Source organism: Watersipora subatra, chromosome 4 (assembly GCF_963576615.1).
Source record: "Watersipora subatra chromosome 4, tzWatSuba1.1, whole genome shotgun sequence".
Classification (NCBI taxonomy): domain Eukaryota; kingdom Metazoa; phylum Bryozoa; class Gymnolaemata; order Cheilostomatida; family Watersiporidae; genus Watersipora; species Watersipora subatra.
The window spans coordinates 33631263-33652056 of record NC_088711.1 but is presented as its reverse complement, the minus strand read 5'-3'; the positions used below and the strand labels follow the sequence as shown (position 1 = coordinate 33652056).

Genomic DNA, 20794 nt, shown 5'->3' with positions numbered 1-20794 from the left:
TCCAGATTCCTTAAATCCTAGTGCTGACAAGGGCTGAATGTTTTTACGATAGAGATAAAAAAAAAAATTTCTCTGACTGGTTTGCGTAAATTTTACAACAATTCTTTTAGATTGCTTAGTTCTATAAATTTTATCTATTCCAGCAGTAGGTAGTAAATGCGTAGGTTTCAGTTGATTTACCAGCTTTAGATAAACATTCCACAAATCCTCTCCCTTATTAAAAGGAATTCCATTCAGCTCAACACATTTAGCTCTTTCTAAATATTCCGTAGCCTGAATTCGTTCTTCTAATGATTGAAACTTGTTCAGTTTAGTTTCTAATTGTACAATGTGAGCATCTTTTGTTGTTTAACTTTCATATCATTGATTTCATATCATCGATTTCATATCATGGACTTGGGTAAAGCTCAAAGAATTCTCAAAATTTTGCTTCTGTTCAATTACGGTCAGACGAGAATCAATGTTATCCAGTTTATCAATAATGTTAGATAATTTTTCATTAATATCAGAGAGCTTTTGAGTGGTACTCTCATCCAATTCTGATGTAGATGTGGATGTGTATCATTCCATTATCATACACAGTGATGTAAATCGAGTCGGCATTTTTACCGACCTGCTTACCTGCTCCTTTTGGTTCTGTTGTTGTCTATGTTAAATAACATCATTTTTCTCTTATTTATCCATAACTTAGTGGGGTCTGGGTACCCATAGACAAAAAGACTTTGTAGGTGATTTGTGTTCGGTGTTCTTTGTAGACTTTGTCATCAATTCTGTGTATTTGCTGGCATGTGATAGATCATACTTTTCTTTGTATTTGCTGGCATGTGATAGATCATGCTTTTCTTTGTGAATTTTTTTGCGGCTAGTATTACAAAACGGAACAATGCTTTATCTTTGGCATGGAGTGTTTAAGACTGCATATCAATTTTAGTCAGCAAAATGTCTCCTTGGCTGATTGATTATCAGCAGCTTATAAGCACTCCGGTTTCGTTTTAGATTTGGAATCGCTGGAAAGCTTACCCTAGAGTATTGCTGTTGTCTTGGTTTGCCAAAAGGAATCAAAAATACATAAATATGTTGACTAAGTAATCAAATGTACATATCCTTATTGACCTAAGATCTTCTCAAGAGTTTAACAGTTATTGACAATGATGGATGCCTAATGGTTTGTGATTCTTCTTTTTGGGAAATTTGTCATTTTTTTCAATTTGTTTGTGCTAACACATAGTTTCTCTTTTCACATGCAGCATGGTGTGCGATTTTTTTCATCCAAATATTGGAGGAGTAGAAAGCCACATTTACCAGCTTTCTCAGCGTTTAATAGAAAGAGGTCACAAAGTAGTGGTGGTTACACACGCCTATGGAAACCGACGAGGTGTCCGCAACATGAATCAGAATCTCAAGGTTGGTTTTCTTATTATTTATTATAAAAAAAACTAGTTGTGAGTTGAGATTCGGTTCATCCTCTGCCATTACGAGGCTTTCTCAGCCAGATCTGCACACAGAATAGACTAACAGAAGTATTGTTTTTATTACTCATTATCCTAATGCTACTAGGTTTCTGGCATTATTGTGAACATTTTAGATTAGCTACTACTAGCATGGATTTCAGAGGCAATTTTTATAGCATTTGTTATCATTTTGACTATAGATAACTCTCACTGAGATATTGAAATCTTTCACCACGTTATTTATCAAACGGAACACTCTGTTTTAAGAGTTTTTGACCCAAAATACTATAATCTCCAGCTACATGCATTTATTTTATCTTGTCCAATACATTGTCATATTTGAGTGATGACAACTCCACACTTTACCTTTTCAGGTTTACTATTTGCCCCTAAAGACCTTCTATAAGCAATGCATATTTCCTACCATCTTAGGCACACTCGCTTTACTAAGAGAGATAGTGGTTAGAGATGACATAGATGTAATACATGGACATTCGGTAAGTTTACTAAAAGAGATAGTGGTTGGAGATGACATAGATGTAATACATGGACATTCGGTAAGAGGTTTGTTTGTTTTGCACAAAGTCTTGTTTAACCTTGACTTGCAACAAAATTCACATCACAGTTATTTGGTATCAAAAGATTCACCATGTCTTACTCTGCTTTGTAAAAGGTGCCAAATATGTGGAAATATGATTACAAGCTCTTAAGCTAAAAAACGAACAGTTAATCGCAGCCATCACAAAAATGCCGTAGATTGGAATACCTTTTCAAAATGGCTTAAATGGGACACGATGGCTTTTGTTTCCATTTTTATGCAACCTTTTCACAAATATACTTCACGCATTCAATGAAACCATGTCTATTGCCCTAATGCGTCTGTTTCATTATTATCGTAACGCTGTCACTTAGAGCACTGATATTTCAAAACCTACCGTGAAAATTTGTTTAATTTTTTAACTTTAGCTTGAAGGAGTGCATATCATCCTCTGATAAACATGACAAGCCTGTTGGTCACCTGTAATAATCCAAAAATGCTGCAGAAATTGTTCGCGCTATTTGGCAGGAAGTCCATTAGACCAAGCCGAAACAAAATTGTAAAGTAGTGAGCATCTATATTTGATACGGGCTTTTAGATAGAACCCAAAGTTTTTGTCACAAACTAGTGTTACGAGATGTTTTATATTGAGCCTTTTATTGGTCTTTAATTTCATATGATAACATCACATGTCAAAACAATAACCAAATTGTTTGAGAATGTCATCACAATAAAGATATTCCAAACTACGATGTTTTTGTGATGGCCGTGATTAACTTCTTTTTTGAGCTTCCAAGAGCTTGTAATCACATTTCCACATTTTTGCACCTACAACGCAGCAAAGTAAGACGTGCTAAACCTTTTGATACAAAATAACTGTAATGTGAATTCTGTTGCAAGTCAACCTTTAAGCCAAATGTCATCATTTGCTGCACTATACATTATTAAATCTTTTAGCATTTATCTCTATAAATACAGTAAATTCTTTAGGTAATTTATTTTGCAAAGTTGCCTTTTAGGATTTGTTTCCTCTTGTTTTTTAAATGAGAAAAAGTAAAATTGTTTAGTTTTATAGGCATCTAGTATGCATGGAAGAACTTTCTTTTTCTACAAATACAACTTCTGTATATTATACTTGACAAATGCTAGAATTTGTTTTTCTGGTGCATCTGGCGAAAGCTACATGGAAGGAGTTGCTTCCTCCATAGATTCGATCGACCCACACGTATGTTGTATTTGGCGAAGGTTTGTCTCCTTTTACATATATTCGGTAATAAGGTACCTACAGGTTTATTATATTAATAAAAATGAAACCTTGTCACATTTATGCATGGGTTATATGTACCTTCAGCAGTTTTTCTCTTTGTAGTCCTTCTCGGTGCTTGCCCATGAGGCCCTCTTCCACTCGGCTGTCCTTGGTGTTCGCTCAGTCTTCACAGATCATTCCCTGTTTGGCTTCGCAGACCTCAGCTCCATCCTCACAAATAATGTGCTCAAGTTCTCCTTGAACGGTATCAACCATGTCATTTGTGTCTCAAACACTGCGTGAGTTCCATCAACCATGTCATTTGTGTCTCAAACACTGCGCGAGTTCCATCAACCACGTCATTTGTGTCTCAAACGCTATGTGAGTTTCATCAACCATGTCATTTGTGTCTCAAACACTGCACGAGTTTCATCAACCATGTCATTTGTGTCTCAAACACTGCGCGAGTTCCATCAACCACGTCATTTGTGTCTCAAACGCTATGTGAGTTTCATCAACCACGTCATTTGTGTCTCAAACACTGCGTGAGTTCCATCAACCATGTCATTTGTGTCTCAAAGACTGCGTGAGTTCCATCAACCATGTCATTTGTGTCTCAAACACTGCGTGAGTTCCATCAACCATGTCATTTGTGTCTCAAACACTGCGTGAGTTCCATCAACCATGTCATTTGTGTCTCAAACACTGCGTGAGTTCCATCAACCATGTCATTTGTGTCTCAAACACTGCGTGAGTTCCATCAACCATGTCATTTGTGTCTCAAACACTGCGTGAGTTCCATCAACCATGTCATTTGTTTCTCAAACGCTGCGTGAGTTTCATCAACCATGTCATTTGTGTCTCAAACACTGCTTGAGTTCCATCAACCATGTCATTTTTGTCTCAAACACTGCGTGAGTTCCATCAACCATGTCATTTTTGTCTCAAACACTGCGTGAGTTCTATCAACCATGTCATTTGTGTCTCAAACACTGCGTGAGTTCCATCAACCATGTCATTTGTGTCTCAAACACTGCGTGAGTTCCATCAACCATGTCATTTGTTTCTCAAACGCTGCGTGAGTTTCATCAACCATGTCATTTGTGTCTTAAACACTGCTTGAGTTCCATCAACCATGTCATTTGTGTCTCAAACACTGCGTGAGTTCCATCAACCATGTCATTTTTGTCTCAAACACTGCGTGAGTTCTATCAACCATGTCATTTGTTTCTCAAACACTGCGTGAGTTTCATCAACCATGTCATTTGTGTTTCAAACACTGCGTGAGTTCCATCAACCATGTCATTTGGGTCTCAAACACTGCGTGAGTTCCATCAACCATGTCATTTTTGTCTCAAACACTGAGTTCCATCAATATCAATGCATCGTATCTCTTATTCTTTCTTTTCCACATTGCTTCAGGCTGCTTGATAGCATGCTTCTGAAGTATAATTTTATATAGTAGACAATTTTTCAAGGTCTTTTTTGATAGACATTTCACATTGATTTTTTACAAACCTTTTCAATGTTGTTTTAGGTTGCCTAGTTACAGCTTGTATTTCGTCAGTTAATTGAATTAATGCTTTTCTTCTCTTCAATGCATAAAATATAAAAATTTAGGTATTTAATTATATACCTTTTAAAAAATTATTTTTTGTGGTTTATCATATATTATATGTAATGTTTTTATGTGTTTTGCTGACTTACATTTATAGTAGCATTCATTTGTTTTGTTAATTATGTTTTATTATTATTTGGTTAGAACTTCCAACATTCTTTTAGAAAACATACTTACAGTACTTGCTAATGTATATAACTATTTTTTGCTTCAGTCGAGAGAACACAGTACTACGCTCAAACTTAAATGCTAAAGATGTCTCAGTCATTCCTAATGCAATAGATGCTTCACAATTTCAACCTGACCTCTCAAGGAGAAATAGAAATAAGAGTAAGTAGAACGATGGTGATCAGAGTAGATGTCAGTGAAGGTATAGTAAGCAAATAAACGAGAAAGTTTCTTCAGATAGCTAGTATTTGATAAACTAATTTATTATATCAAATTGTCAGTGTCACTTAGAGCAGCAATTGGAAGGCAGATCTATTGTTATGTACATGAGGAAAGTTGCAAGGATTTGGATCTCAATGGACTTGTTTTCACTGTATGATAGGGTCAGTTGAGTATGCTGGATTTGAAGAAATGTTTTATATGAAAAATACATTTTCTCAGCAGTTATTAACATGCAACATTTTATTGCAGTTGTAATTGTTGTGATGAGCAGACTGGTGTATAGGCGGGGCACCGACCTCCTCACTTCAATAATACCCTACATATGTGACAAGTACCCACAAGTGGATTTTCTCATAGGTAAAGGTTCGGCTAGCTGTGTTCTGGTTGCATTGCGGGTGGCACATGTGAAAACATCTGCCTATGTCAACTGAATACAAAATAGTTTTTGCTGAAGTAAGTTTTAAAGAAGTATGCGATTCCGTTTATGCTAGTTTCACTATGTCCTAGTTTTGTCTGAATGGCATTGTTCGTCATTTGTAGTGCTATATAATGTTAATGTTTACAGGGGGTGATGGAGACAAAAGGATTCTTCTGGAAGAGATACGAGAACAGCACAGCCTTCACAGCAGAGTTGAATTACTTGGCATGGTGCAGCATGAGCTCGTACGGGATGTATGTTCATATTGAATTATTTGGCATGGTGCAGCATGAGCTTGTACGGATGTATATTCATATTGAATTACTTGGCATGGTGCAACATGAGCTTGTATGGATGTATGTTCATATTGAATTACTTGGCACGGTTCAGCATGAGCTCTTAAAAGATGTATGTTCATATTGAATTACTTGGCACGGTTCAGCATGAGCTCTTACGAGATGTATGTTCATATTGAATTACTTGGCACGGTTCAGCATGAGCTTGTACGGATGTATGTTCATATTGAATTACTTGGCACGGTTCAGCATGAGCTCTTACGAGATGTATGTTCATATTGAGTTACTTGGCATGGTGCAGCATGAGCTTGTACTGATGTATGTTCATATTGAATTACTTGGCACGGTTCAGCATGAGCCCGTACGGATATATGTTCATATTGAATTACTTGGCGCGGTTCAGCATGAGCCCGTACAGATATATGTTCATAACAACTACACTCTATTCTAGTCAAATGTGGATAAATCACCACAGATAACTTGAACTTATGTTTAACTCCTATGGTTTTGTTTGGTCCTTTAGCTAACTCGAATCCTTTCCCACCCAATGATAAAGTCCTTTAGATAACTCGAATCCTTTCCCACCCAATGATAAAGTCCTTTAGATAACTCGAATCCTTTCCCATCCAATGATAAAGTCCTTTAGATAACTCGAATCCTTTCCCACCTAATGATAAAGTCCTTTAGCTAACTCGAATCCTTTCCCACCCAATGATAAAGTCCTTTAGATAACTCGAATCCTTTCCCATCCAATGATAAAGTCCTTTAGATAACTCGAATCCTTTCCCACCTAATGATAAAGTCCTTTAGCTAACTCGAATCCTTTCCCATTCAATGATAAAGTCCTTTAGATAACTCGAATCCTTTCCCACCTAATGATAAAGTCCTTTAGCTAACTCGAATCCTTTCCCACCCAATGATAAAGTCCTTTAGATAACTCGAATCCTTTCCCACCCAATGATAAAGTCCTTTAGATAACTCGAATCCTTTCCCACCCAATGATAAAGTCCTTTAGATAACTCGAATCCTTTCCCATCCAATGATAAAGTCCTTTAGATAACTCGAATCCTTTCCCACCTAATGATAAAGTCCTTTAGCTAACTCGAATCCTTTCCCACCCAATGATAAAGTCCTTTAGCTAACTCGAATCCTTTCCCACCCAATGATAAAGTCCTTTAGATAACTCGAATCCTTTCCCACCCAATGATAAAGTCCTTTAGATAACTCGAATCCTTTCCCACCCAATGATAAAGTCCTTTAGATAACTCGAATCCTTTCCCATCCAATGATAAAATCCTTTAGATAACTCGAATCCTTTCCCACCCAATGATAAAGTCCTTTAGCTAACTCGAATCCTTTCCCACCCAATGATAAAGTCCTTTAGATAACTCGAATCCTTTCCCACCCAATGATAAAGTCCTTTAGATAACTCGAATCCTTTCCCACCCAATGATAAAGTCCTTTAGATAACTCGAATCCTTTCCCACCCAATGATGAAGTCCTTTAGATAACTCGAATCCTTTCCCATCCAATGATAAAGTCCTTTAGATAACTCGAATCCTTTCCCACCCAATGATAAAGTCCTTTAGCTAACTCGAATCCTTTCCCACCCAATGATAAAGTCCTTTAGATAACTCGAATCCTTTCCCACCCAATGATAAAGTCCTTTAGATAACTCGAATCCTTTCCCACCCAATGATAAAGTCCTTTAGATAACTCAAATCCTTTCCCACCCAATGATAAAGTCCTTTAGCTAACTCGAATCCTTTCCCACCCAATGATAAAGTCCTTTAGATAACTCGAATCCTTTCCCACCCAATGATAAAGTCCTTTAGATAACTCGAATCCTTTCCCACCCAATGATAAAGTCCTTTAGATAACTCGAATCCTTTCCCACCCAATGATAAAGTCCTTTAGATAACTCGAATCCTTTCCCATCCAATGATAAAGTCCTTTAGATAACTCGAATCCTTTCCCACCCAATGATAAAGTCCTTTAGCTAACTCGAATCCTTTCCCACCCAATGATAAAGTCCTTTAGATAACTCGAATCCTTTCCCACCCAATGATAAAGTCCTTTAGATAACTCGAATCCTTTCCCACCCAATGATAAAGTCCTTTAGATAACTCAAATCCTTTCCCACCCAATGATAAAGTCCTTTAGCTAACTCGAATCCTTTCCCACCCAATGATAAAGTCCTTTAGATAACTCGAATCCTTTCCCACCCAATGATAAAGTCCTTTAGATAACTCGAATCCTTTCCCACCCAATGATAAAGTCCTTTAGATAACTCGAATCCTTTCCCACCCAATGATAAAGTCCTTTAGATAACTCGAATCCTTTCCCATCCAATGATAAAGTCCTTTAGATAACTCGAATCCTTTCCCACCTAATGATAAAGTCCTTTAGCTAACTCGAATCCTTTCCCACCCAATGATAAAGTCCTTTAGATAACTCGAATCCTTTCCCACCCAATGATAAAGTCCTTTAGATAACTCGAATCCTTTCCCACCCAATGATAAAGTCCTTTAGATAACTCGAATCCTTTCCCACCCAATGATAAAGTCCTTTAGATAACTCGAATCCTTTCCCATCCAATGATAACGTCCTTTAGATAACTCGAATCCTTTCCCACCCAATGATAAAGTCCTTTAGCTAACTCGAATCCTTTCCCACCCAATGATAAAGTCCTTTAGATAACTCGAATCCTTTCCCACCCAATGATAAAGTCCTTTAGATAACTCGAATCCTTTCCCACCCAATGATAAAGTCCTTTAGATAACTCAAATCCTTTCCCACCCAATGATAAAGTCCTTTAGCTAACTCGAATCCTTTCCCACCCAATGATAAAGTCCTTTAGATAACTCGAATCCTTTCCCACCCAATGATAAAGTCCTTTAGCTAACTCGAATCCTTTCCCACCCAATGATAAAGTCCTTTAGATAACTCGAATCCTTTCCCACCCAATGATAAAGTCCTTTAGATAACTCAAATCCTTTCCCACCCAATGATAAAGTCCTTTAGATAACTCGAATCCTTTCCCAACCAATGATAAAGTCCTTTAGATAACTCGAATCCTTTCCCACCCAATGATAAAGTTCTTTAGATAACTCGAATCCTTTCCCACCCAATGATAAAGTCCTTTAGATAACTCGAATCCTTTCCCACCCAATGATAAAGTCCTTTAGCTAACTCGAATCCTTTCCCACCCAATGATAAAGTCCTTTAGCTAACTCGAATCCTTTCCCACCCAATGATAAAGTCCTTTAGATAACTCGAATCCTTTCCCACCCAATGATAAAGTCCTTTAGCTAACTCGAATCCTTTCCCACCCAATGATAAAGTCCTTTAGATAACTCGAATCCTTTCCCACCCAATGATAAAGTCCTTTAGATAACTCGAATCCTTTCCCACCCAATGATAAAGTCCTTTAGATAACTCGAATCCTTTCCCACCCAATGATAAAGTCCTTTAGATAACTCGAATCCTTTCCCACCCAATGATAAAGTCCTTTAGATAACTCGAATCCCTTCCCACCCAATGATAAAGTCCTTTAGATAACTCAAATCCTTTCCCACCCAATGATAAAGTCCTTTAGATAACTCGAATCCTTTCCCACCCAATGATAAAGTTCTTTAGATAACTCGAATCCTTTCCCACCCAATGATAAAGTCCTTTAGCTAACTCGAATCCTTTTCCACCCAATGATAAAGTTCTTTAGATAACTCGAATCCTTTCCCACCCAATGATAAAGTCCTTTAGCTAACTCGAATCTTTTTCCACCCAATGATAAAGTCCTTTAGCTAACTCGAATCCTTTCCCACCCAATGATAAAGTCCTTTAGATAACTCGAATCCTTTCCCACCCAATGATAAAGTCCTTTAGCTAACTCGAATCCTTTCCCACCCAATGATAAAGTCCTTTAGATAACTCGAATCCTTTCCCACCCAATGATAAAGTCCTTTAGATAACTCGAATCCTTTCCCATCCAATGATGAAGCCCTTTAGCTAACTCGAATCCTTTCCCACCCAATGATAAAGTCCTTTAGATAACTCGAATCCTTTCCCACCCAATGATAAAGTCCTTTAGCTAACTCGAATCCTTTCCCACCCAATGATAAAGTCCTTTAGATAACTCGAATCCTTTCCCACCCAATGATAAAGTCCTTTAGATAACTCGAATCCTTTCCCACCCAATGATAAAGTCCTTTAGATAACTCGAATCCTTTCCCACCCAATGATAAAGTCCTTTAGATAACTCGAATCCTTTCCCACCCAATGATAAAGTCCTTTAGATAACTCAAATCCTTTCCCACCCAATGATAAAGTCCTTTAGCTAACTCGAATCCTTTCCCACCCAATGATAAAGCTCTTTAGATAACTCGAATCCCTTCCCACCCAATGATAAAGTCCTTTAGATAACTCGAATCCTTTCCCACCCAATGATAAAGTCCTTTAGATAACTCGAATCCTTTCCCAACCAATGATAAAGTCCTTTAGATAACTCAAATCCTTTCCCACCCAATGATAAAGTCCTTTAGCTAACTCGAATCCTTTCCCACCCAATGATAAAGCTCTTTAGATAACTCGAATCCCTTCCCACCCAATGATAAAGTCCTTTAGATAACTCGAATCCTTTCCCACCCAATGATAAAGTCCTTTAGATAACTCGAATCCTTTCCCAACCAATGATAAAGTCCTTTAGATAACTCGAATCCTTTCCCATCCAATGATAAAGTCCTTTAGATAACTCGAATCCTTTCCCATCCAATGATAAAGTCCTTTAGATAACTCGAATCCTTTCCCACCCAATGATAAAGTCCTTTAGATAACTCGAATCCTTTCCCATCCAATGATAAAGTCCTTTAGATAACTCAAATCCTTTCCCACCCAATGATAAAGTCCTTTAGATAACTCGAATCCTTTCCCACCCAATGATAAAGTTCTTTAGATAACTCGAATCCTTTCCCACCCAATGATAAAGTCCTTTAGCTAACTCGAATCCTTTTTCACCCAATGATAAAGTTCTTTAGATAACTCGAATCCTTTCCCACCCAATGATAAAGTCCTTTAGCTAACTCGAATCTTTTTCCACCCAATGATAAAGTCCTTTAGCTAACTCGAATCCTTTCCCACCCAATGATAAAGTCCTTTAGATAACTCGAATCCTTTCCCACCCAATGATAAAGTCCTTTAGCTAACTCGAATCCTTTCCCACCCAATGATAAAGTCCTTTAGATAACTCGAATCCTTTCCCACCCAATGATAAAGTCCTTTAGATAACTCGAATCCTTTCCCATCCAATGATAAAGCCCTTTAGCTAACTCGAATCCTTTCCCACCCAATGATAAAGTCCTTTAGATAACTCGAATCCTTTCCCACCCAATGATAAAGTCCTTTAGCTAACTCGAATCCTTTCCCACCCAATGATAAAGTCCTTTAGATAACTCGAATCCTTTCCCACCCAATGATAAAGTCCTTTAGATAACTCGAATCCTTTCCCACCCAATGATAAAGTCCTTTAGATAACTCGAATCCTTTCCCACCCAATGATAAAGTCCTTTAGATAACTCGAATCCTTTCCCACCCAATGATAAAGTCCTTTAGATAACTCAAATCCTTTCCCACCCAATGATAAAGTCCTTTAGCTAACTCGAATCCTTTCCCACCCAATGATAAAGCTCTTTAGATAACTCGAATCCCTTCCCACCCAATGATAAAGTCCTTTAGATAACTCGAATCCTTTCCCACCCAATGATAAAGTCCTTTAGATAACTCGAATCCTTTCCCAACCAATGATAAAGTCCTTTAGATAACTCAAATCCTTTCCCACCCAATGATAAAGTCCTTTAGCTAACTCGAATCCTTTCCCACCCAATGATAAAGCTCTTTAGATAACTCGAATCCCTTCCCACCCAATGATAAAGTCCTTTAGATAACTCGAATCCTTTCCCACCCAATGATAAAGTCCTTTAGATAACTCGAATCCTTTCCCAACCAATGATAAAGTCCTTTAGATAACTCGAATCCTTTCCCATCCAATGATAAAGTCCTTTAGATAACTCGAATCCTTTCCCATCCAATGATAAAGTCCTTTAGATAACTCGAATCCTTTCCCACCCAATGATAAAGTCCTTTAGATAACTCGAATCCTTTCCCATCCAATGATAAAGTCCTTTAGATAACTCGAATCCTTTCCCATCCAATGATAAAGTCCTTTAGATAACTCGAATCCTTTCCCATCCAATGATAAAGTCCTTTAGATAACTCGAATCCTTTCCCACCCAATGATAAAGTCCTTTAGATAACTCGAATCCTTTCCCATCCAATGATAAAGTCCTTTAGATAACTCGAATCTTTTCCCACCCAATGATAAAGTTCTTTAGATAACTCGAATCCTTTCCCACCCAATGATAAAGTCTTTTAGATAACTCGAATCCTTTTCCACCCAATGATAAAGCTCTTTAGATAACTCGAATCCTTTCCCACCCAATGATAAAGCTCTTTAGATAACTCGAATCCTTTCCCACCCAATGATAAAGTCCTTTAGATAACTTGAATCCTTTCCCACCCAATGATAAAGTCCTTTAGATAACTCGAATCCTTTCCCACCCAATGATAAAGTCCTTTAGATAACTCGAATCCTTTCCCATCCAATGATAAAGTTCTTTAGATAACTCGAATCCTTTCCCACCCAATGATAAAGTCCTTTAGATAACTTGAATCCTTTCCCAACCAATGATAAAGTCCTTTAGATAACTCGAATCCTTTCCCACCCAATGATAAAGTCCTTTAGATAACTCGAATCCTTTCCCATCCAATGATAAAGTTCTTTAGATAACTCGAATCCTTTCCCACCCAATGATAAAGTCCTTTAGATAACTCGAATCCTTTCCCACCCAATGATAAAGTTCTTTAGCTAACTCGAATCCTTTCCCACCCAATGATAAAGTTCTTTAGATAACTTGAATCCTTTCTCACCCAATGATAAAGTTCTTTAGATAACTCGAATCTAACACAATTATCTCTAACAGTTTGTGTTCATCTATTTCACTTAGAGATGTTTGTTATTATGAAAAACAAAACGAGTTTGACTCGATGATTTTTTTGCTAAATGGCTATTAAAACTGCCATTATAATTTCGGAACGTCACTTCATTCTGAGCCCTAGAGTAGGCATTTGTTTTTACTATTTGTTAGATGTCTATATTATGCCGGTTGACCAAATGTTTCGTTGAATACTTCACTAAAAGTTTGCGCAATGGCATTTTGAGAGGCATACGCTTTGCGATGGCTTCACAAAAATAAGGAAAAGCGTGGGAGCCTACAGACAGACTTAAAATCGTCGAGCAGGAAGAAGTTATTAATTATGTTAAAGAGAGAAAATCTGAAAGTGTTGACATCATGGTTTACAATAACTGTCTAGTCTGTATCCACACTCAGTTACACTGATAATCTTTCTCACCCAAATAGCGTGTCACAGATCACACTTGATAAGTATTTTAGATGCAACAACTGATCAGATGTAGATCATGCTTTGTTGCATTGGTTTTAACTTACAATATTCTGTTTTTTGTATTTTTATATAGTTTGTGTGTATACATGTATCTACCAGTGAACATATACATTTGTGACAGTGCTTGTGTGTATACATGTATCTACCAGTGAATATATACACTTGTGCCAGTGCTTGTGTGTATACATGTATCTGCCAGTGAATATATACACTTGTGACAGTGCTTGTGTGTATACATGTATCTACCAGTGAATATATACACTTGTGACAGTGCTTGTGTGTATACATGTATCTACCAGTGAATATATACACTTGTGACAGTGCTTGTGTGTATACATGTATCTACCAGTGAATAAATACACTTGTGACAGTGCTTGTGTGTATACATGTATCTACCAGTCAATATATACACTTGTGACAGTGCTAGTTTATACAAGCATAGTTTATACCTTTACAGTAGATGTTTTAGAGAATATGAAAAATATTTTAATCTTTACTATATAAATTCTCCAAATTTGTTTACCTTTGATAAACATGTTGTATACGTATCTGATAAACATGTTGTATACGTATTTGATAAACATGTTGTATATGTATTTGATAAACATGTTGTATACGTATCTGATAAACATGTTGTATACGTATTTGATTTAATGAATTATATATAAATATATATATATATGTACCATAAGTCCTCATGCTCAAGCCGCGCGGCTTGTGCCCAAAGACAGATAACTCACAAAAGAAAACAATAATCCTCGAACAAGCCGTCTGTGGTATCGAGCCACCCTTACCAACAAGCCGCATATGCCCACAGACCGCGGCTAACGACTGAGGTTTTGTTGTCTTTGACCCCTTTGGGATCGAGAGTGTTGAGACCAGTTTCGCTATACCTCGTCCTTTTGAATAAGAAACCAGGCTACATCAGTACATGTGAAAAGAATTTTCTTTTACTTCCAAGTTCAAATTAAAATTCCTAAACCCTTGCATCAAAAACTTACTTGCCATGTCTCAGCTAGATTTTTATTGCGCTGTCAGAGGGCTTCACGTTTATGGAAAGATGCCGGTTAAGAATGAAAAAGTGTTAATAACCTATGACTGTGGTGATTTTAACATGAGCGATAAATTCTTCTTTAGTCTAAAGTATTCCATAAACATGGCCTTGAAAATAAACGAGTAGGTCGCCAAAACCCCTAACCTGTCTTGACCAACTGTTGTTTTTGCGGAGTTGTTCCCCCGTTGAGCGGGTGAGCAACACAACAGCTTGTCACAAAACGTGCTGCACCTGATGCATCAGCTGCACTTATAGGAAGTTGTTCTCTTCCGTCTATGTGGCTTGATTGCGATGTTATGGCGGTCGCTCCATTGGTAATCATAACAAATTTCGCGCAAAAATTTATGTAGAACAAATAAGATGACAACTTTTAACCGGCGACCAGTCTCTGCGGTAAACTTTAGTAGAACTTGAGAACTTAGCAACAACAGCGACTAAACATGTCGTTATTTGTGCGCTCAGTCAGTTTTATTTCTATTTTTGTATCAGTCAATTTTATTTGTTCTTATGGATTTTATTTTCAATTTATTTTATTCTTAAATTCTACTAACGTTTACAACAAAGACTGGTCTTTGGTTAAACGCTGTAATCTTATTTTTTTCTACATAAATTTTTGCGCGAAATCCGTTATGATTACCAATGGAGCGACTGCCATAACATCGCAGCCAAGCCGCATAGATGGAAAAGAACAACTCCCTTTCAGTGCAGCTGATGCATCAGGTGCAGTACGTCTTGTGACAAGCTGTTGTGTTGCTCGCCCGCTCGACGGGGGAACAACTCCACAAAAACAACAGTTTGTAAAGACAGGCTACAAAACCCTGTACATAGAAGTTTATCATGACTGCGATTCTATGGTTATAGCGTGGAACTGAGCAGAGACCGCATTTATCGAAAAGCCGCCCTGAGCCTCACGTAAGTTTTAAAAACTTGGCTTTAGCCGCGGCTTATGACCTTAAACCAGAAGCCGCGCCCAACGACAAGCCGCGCGGCTTGAGCATAAGGACTTACGGTATACGTATTTGATAAACATGTTGTATATGTATTTGATAAACATGTTGTATATGTATTTGATAAACACGTTGTATATGTATTTGATAAACATGTTGTATATGTTTTTGATAAACATGTTGTATACATATTTGATAAACATGTTGTTTATGTATTTGATAAACATGTTGTATATGTATTTGATAAACATGTTGTTTATGTATTTGATAAACATGTTGTATATGTATTTGATAAACATGTTGTATATGTATTTGATAAACATGTTGTTTATGTATTTGATAAACATGTTGTATATGTATTTGATAAACATGTTGTATATGTATTTGATAAACATGTTGTTTATGTATTTGATAAACATGTTGTATACGTATTTGATAAACATGTTGTATATGTATTTGATAAACATGTTGTATATGTATTTGATAAACAGTTTGTTGTCTGATTTTGTTACCTAACTTCAGACCATCTGTCTGTGCGACTGAATTTTATAGGTCTCATTTTTGTTAGCTTCAACTCAAGCAGTTTCTTCCTTCTCTTGCAAGGTGATGGTTCGAGGAAATATATTTGTCAACACATCGCTGACCGAGTCATTCTGTATTACCATAGTTGAGGCAGCATCTTGTGGCCTGAAAGTGGTAACGACAGATGTCGGAGGAATTCCTGAAGTTCTACCGCCTAACATGGTGAAACTGGCTAAACCTACACCAGAGTGTGCGTTGATTTAGATAATCTTACCACCAGATTATCTTATCTTGTGTGCTCTCCGCTTGATGTCATCTCAAGTTCCACTCTATACTGTACATATGATGTCACCACTATAAAAGGCCAAAACAATCAATCTGGTGTTTACTATCATTGCTGGTTGCACTTCGCCTCGCTGATAGAATTTCGAACTCAGATTTATTTTTTTGACGCTGTTGCTTTTTTTACATTAGCAATATTATCTTGCGTTGGGAACTATCTGTCTATGAACATTGTTGTAATGTGATTGATAGTTAAGGATATTATAACATGCTCACTGCATGTTTGAGTGAGGGAACTTAAAGAGCTAATCCTTCCATATTTGCTTTTTTCTACTATCTATTTGTAGTTCTTATTTTCAGCTTTGACTGAAGCCTTAGAGAGTGCCATCGCTGAGGAAATGAATGGGCTGGGTCTCTCCCCTCTCGAACAACATGATAAACTTAAAGATATATACAAGTGGAGCGAGGTAGCTCGCAGAACTGAAATAGTTTATAATGGAATCTTTAAGCAGTCAGTTATAACTCCCAAACATCGTATGGACAGGTAAGTAGGGACCTGATAAATCTACCTCTGTATTTGTGGCAACTGAGTGACCCTTTGCCAACATATTAGTGTGTTTACAATAGCGTACTTCAGGTGTTCGTGTAATGCGTAATGACTTGGCCAGGTCTTCAAGTGTGTGAGTCACGCTGTGCGACCAGTTTACCCTAGCGGATGTAAGAGTGGAAGTACTATCCAATAGATGAGTGATTGTTATTTAAGGGAGTGTTTACAATTACTGTACTGATCAGGAGGTTCGACTTCATAGTGTGCCTCAGTATATTATTTACTCTGTAACCAGCCGCTTATGCATCTGATTCATGTCTCAGCTTAGTAAGGAATGCTGTGCCAACGATGACTGATCTAGACCTTACTATAAATGAATAATACCAAAAAGTAATTTTAAAAATGTCCTATCATATTTGCTATTACATTAATTTGCCGGCAGTAAGATACAATTATAGTCTGCAAGCTGTTTGGAGCTTATCTTTATTGTGAGTGGCTTAATTAGAGCTGCAAGATTTGATTGACCAATGATAGCATTTAGAAGTTGTATGTGAGATACAAAGATACAAAGATGCAATGCTATACAATGATACAATGAAAATATGCAATGATACATGCAATGCTATACAATGATACATGCAATGCTATGCAATGATACCTGCGATGCTATGCAATGATACATGCAATGCTATGCAATGATACATGCAATGCTATACAATGATACATGCAATGCTATGCAATGATATGATGCAAAGATCTCAAGATGCCAATCAGTATCAGTTTTTAGCTGTTCGTCTACGGTTGGTTTATTGTAAAAAAACCTGGTCTTGCAACTGTTATTCTGTGTAGTTAAGAGTTATTCCCTAATAGCTTAGCTTTTGACAAGAGCAGATAACCCTTGCTTCCATTGATCACATTCGGTACATGTACAGTAGACACTCCTACAATGTAAATAATTCGTTCCAGGAATGTTTACGTTATAGGGAATTTACGTTATATGAACAGTATAACATGTTACATGTAAATTGCCTAATCCGTTTCAGGGTCTTACCAAACTCAGCCCTTTTGTCCTACAAAATAGAAAAACTACGCTTGACTTTTTAATTAGTTTACTGTACTGTAACTGCAGTACTAATGGTTTGCATTGACAACTTTTCTCTTTTTCTTATCAGTTTCACTCCTTTTGCGGTTCATGATTGTGGTAATTTTGCAATAAGTTAAGTACATTTTCGACACCCATTTACAATGATTTGTTTGATTAGTCTAAACAACAAGGTCTATTCTGCAAAGGAAAACTATTCACAAATATTTTATATGTCTTCAATAAAAACAAAAAATATTTCTCAGTATAATGAGAGCTGTGTGTTACCTCTCCATAGTCTATCTGTCTCAAGGGGGGTCAAGCTTAGGATAGAAGATCTTTTGGCGATACTCCAACTCTAAACATTCAGATTGGTAGACCAAAGCTGTAACACTGGCACCAATCGATTGCCTTCAAGTATTTATGAACGATTGCGCAGCTACCTATTCTCTCGGTTTTGCTGACACGTCTGATGATCTCTCACCGCAAACTTGAATGTCATGGAGCTTGTACAGTATATATATAATAGAGAGAATGCTTCACATATGTCATTTTGTCTCACAAGTGCGACAAGAGAAAGAAAGCGACGTTTCAAGGCTAACTACAAGATTATTATCCATATCGAATTTAAAAACGCATCGATTTTAGGCTTTACGTTATATAGAATTTTTTACGTATTATGAATTAAAAACTTACATAATTTTTTTACGTTATGTGGAATTTACATTATAGGAGGTACGCCTTATAGGAGCGTCTGCTGTACTTGCTTTTACATGCAAAGGCCAGTTTTCTGTAGGATACAGAAGTTATAAACTTAAACCCGTGTGGTTATGTAAAGCAACTCAAGCTCTTCTCCTTCTACCACAGCTACAGCATTGCCTTGTTGAAACAAAAGGATTAATAAATTCATTTATTTTGCTTTTGTGTTTAGGATTTTTAAAGTGGTGAAATGCTTCTGTAGTTTTATACTGAAGCATACACATAGAAAGCATTGCTGATTGGTTCTTTTTGGGAGAATACAGACAGTAAACTACATTTGTTTATTAGTGTATTTAGCAGTGTGCTTCAGGTAACAAATGCAATGTTTGTAAAGGTAATGTTTGGCTGGCAGATGTTGATAGTCATATTGTTTCATTTTAGCGCTGTGATCATACTATTATATTTCATACAATCATTGGGTTCAGTAGTTTGTTAAATATATGTATATGATTTTTTATTTATTTCTTCAGTTATCCCATATTTTTAATACTTGACACAGGCTGTGGCACCTGGGTATCGTGTTTGGCAAGATATGGATCATGGCCCTAGTTCTTGACATGATCTTCTGCAAATTTCTTGAATGGTGGAGACCTGCCTCATATATTGACAAAACTTCGACTCAAACTCTGGCTCGCCTCAGTGAATCTTCTTGTAATGCTGGTGAGGGTTCCCAGAAAACACTAGATGTGAATCATGGGTCACCGTCTCGTGGAAGTCTTAGAGTTAGACAAAGGTCTAAGGCTATTGATCGTATTACTACTTAGTATCTACATTTGCTTTGATTTTGCTTTCGCTTTCATAGAGATATGAAAGATATGTCGCTCGATGGTTTTATATTTTTTTTAGCTCAGTAGCTAGTGAGATGCATTTCATTCTTCCAAAATCTCCACCAAATGTGACACTATTCCAAGAACAGTGATGTAGTGCTAACCGTAACTTAGTTAGGGAGAGTGAGGGTAGCACTACATCACTAACCGTAACTTAGTTAGGGAGAGTGAGGGTAGCACTACATCACTAACCGTAACTTAGTTAGGGAGAGTGAGGATAGCACTACATCACTAACCGTAACTTAGTTAGGGAGAGTGAGGGTAGCACTACATCACTAACCATAGCTTAGTTAGGGAGTGTTAGGGTAGCACTACATCACTAACCATAGCTTAGTTAGGGAGAGTGAGGGTAGCACTACATCACTAACCATAGCTTAGTTAGGGAGTGTTAGGGTAGCACTACATCACTAACCATAGCTTAGTTAGGGAGAGTGAGGGTAGCACTACATCACTAACCGTAACTTAGTTAGGGAGAGTTAGGGTAGCACTACATCACTAACCGTAACTTAGTTAGGGAGAGTTAGGGTAGCACTACATCACTAACCGTAACTTAGTTAGGGAGAGTTAGGGTAGCACTACATCACTAACCATAGCTTAGTTAGGGAGTGTTAGGGTAGCACTACATCACTAACCATAACTTAGTTAGGGAGAGTTAGTGTAGCACTACATCACTAACCGTAACTTAGTTAGGGAGAGTTAGGGTAGCACTACATCACTAACCGTAACTTAGTTAGGGAGAGTTAGGGTAGCACTACATCACTAACCGTAACTTAGTTAGGGAGAGTGAGGGTAGCACTACATCACTAACCATAGCTTAGTTAGGGAGTGTTAGGGTAGCACTACATCACTAACCATAGCTTAGTTAGGGAGAGTGAGGGTAGCACTACATCACTAACCGTAACTTAGTTAGGGAGAGTTAGGGTAGCACTACATCACTAACCATAACTTAGTTAGGGAGAGTTAGTGTAGCACTACATCACTAACCATAACTTAGTTAGGGAGAGTTAGGGTAGCACTACATCACTGTCCAAGAATATTCTTTTAAATTTATTGCAATGTTTTTCTAAACTTTTATCACATACTACAGGACTTTTTTCTTATCATGTATTAGTCCTTAATATGCCAATACAGTCATGACTCCATCTTGCAGCAGAACATTTCTGATCATCTCAACGTACTTCATTTAGTTGAGTACTTGTTACTTTAAGAGTTGTTGTTATGTTTGAGCAAATACATTTATTGTTTTAGAAAAAGTTTTTTCTTAATAATCTAGCTCAATGTAGCTAAAAGTTTTGGTGGAAAC

General features: G+C 37.2%; 1 protein-coding gene across 4 annotated transcripts; it reads left to right on the top strand.

The window, feature by feature from the left end:
* The first annotated feature begins 1248 nt into the window (after nucleotides 1–1248).
* Nucleotides 1249–20794, top strand: LOC137393079 (phosphatidylinositol N-acetylglucosaminyltransferase subunit A-like). 4 transcript variants are annotated; one of them, XR_010978271.1, is made up of 10 exons: nucleotides 1249–1404; nucleotides 1826–1948; nucleotides 3359–3534; nucleotides 5068–5183; nucleotides 5493–5600; nucleotides 5809–5915; nucleotides 16077–16245; nucleotides 16638–16821; nucleotides 19164–19579; nucleotides 20012–20794. XR_010978271.1 is itself a non-coding variant. In XM_068079479.1 (9 exons), exons 1-9 carry the CDS (start codon nucleotides 1249–1251, stop codon nucleotides 19426–19428), a joined length of 1404 nt encoding a protein of 467 aa, XP_067935580.1. In that variant the 3' UTR covers nucleotides 19429–19737. The 4 variants fall into 4 exon arrangements, 3 of the variants coding, with proteins under 3 accessions (XP_067935580.1, XP_067935581.1, XP_067935582.1); XM_068079479.1 differs by lacking the exon at nucleotides 20012–20794 and having other exon boundaries at nucleotides 19164–19737; XM_068079480.1 differs by lacking the exons at nucleotides 1826–1948; nucleotides 20012–20794 and having other exon boundaries at nucleotides 1298–1404; nucleotides 19164–19737.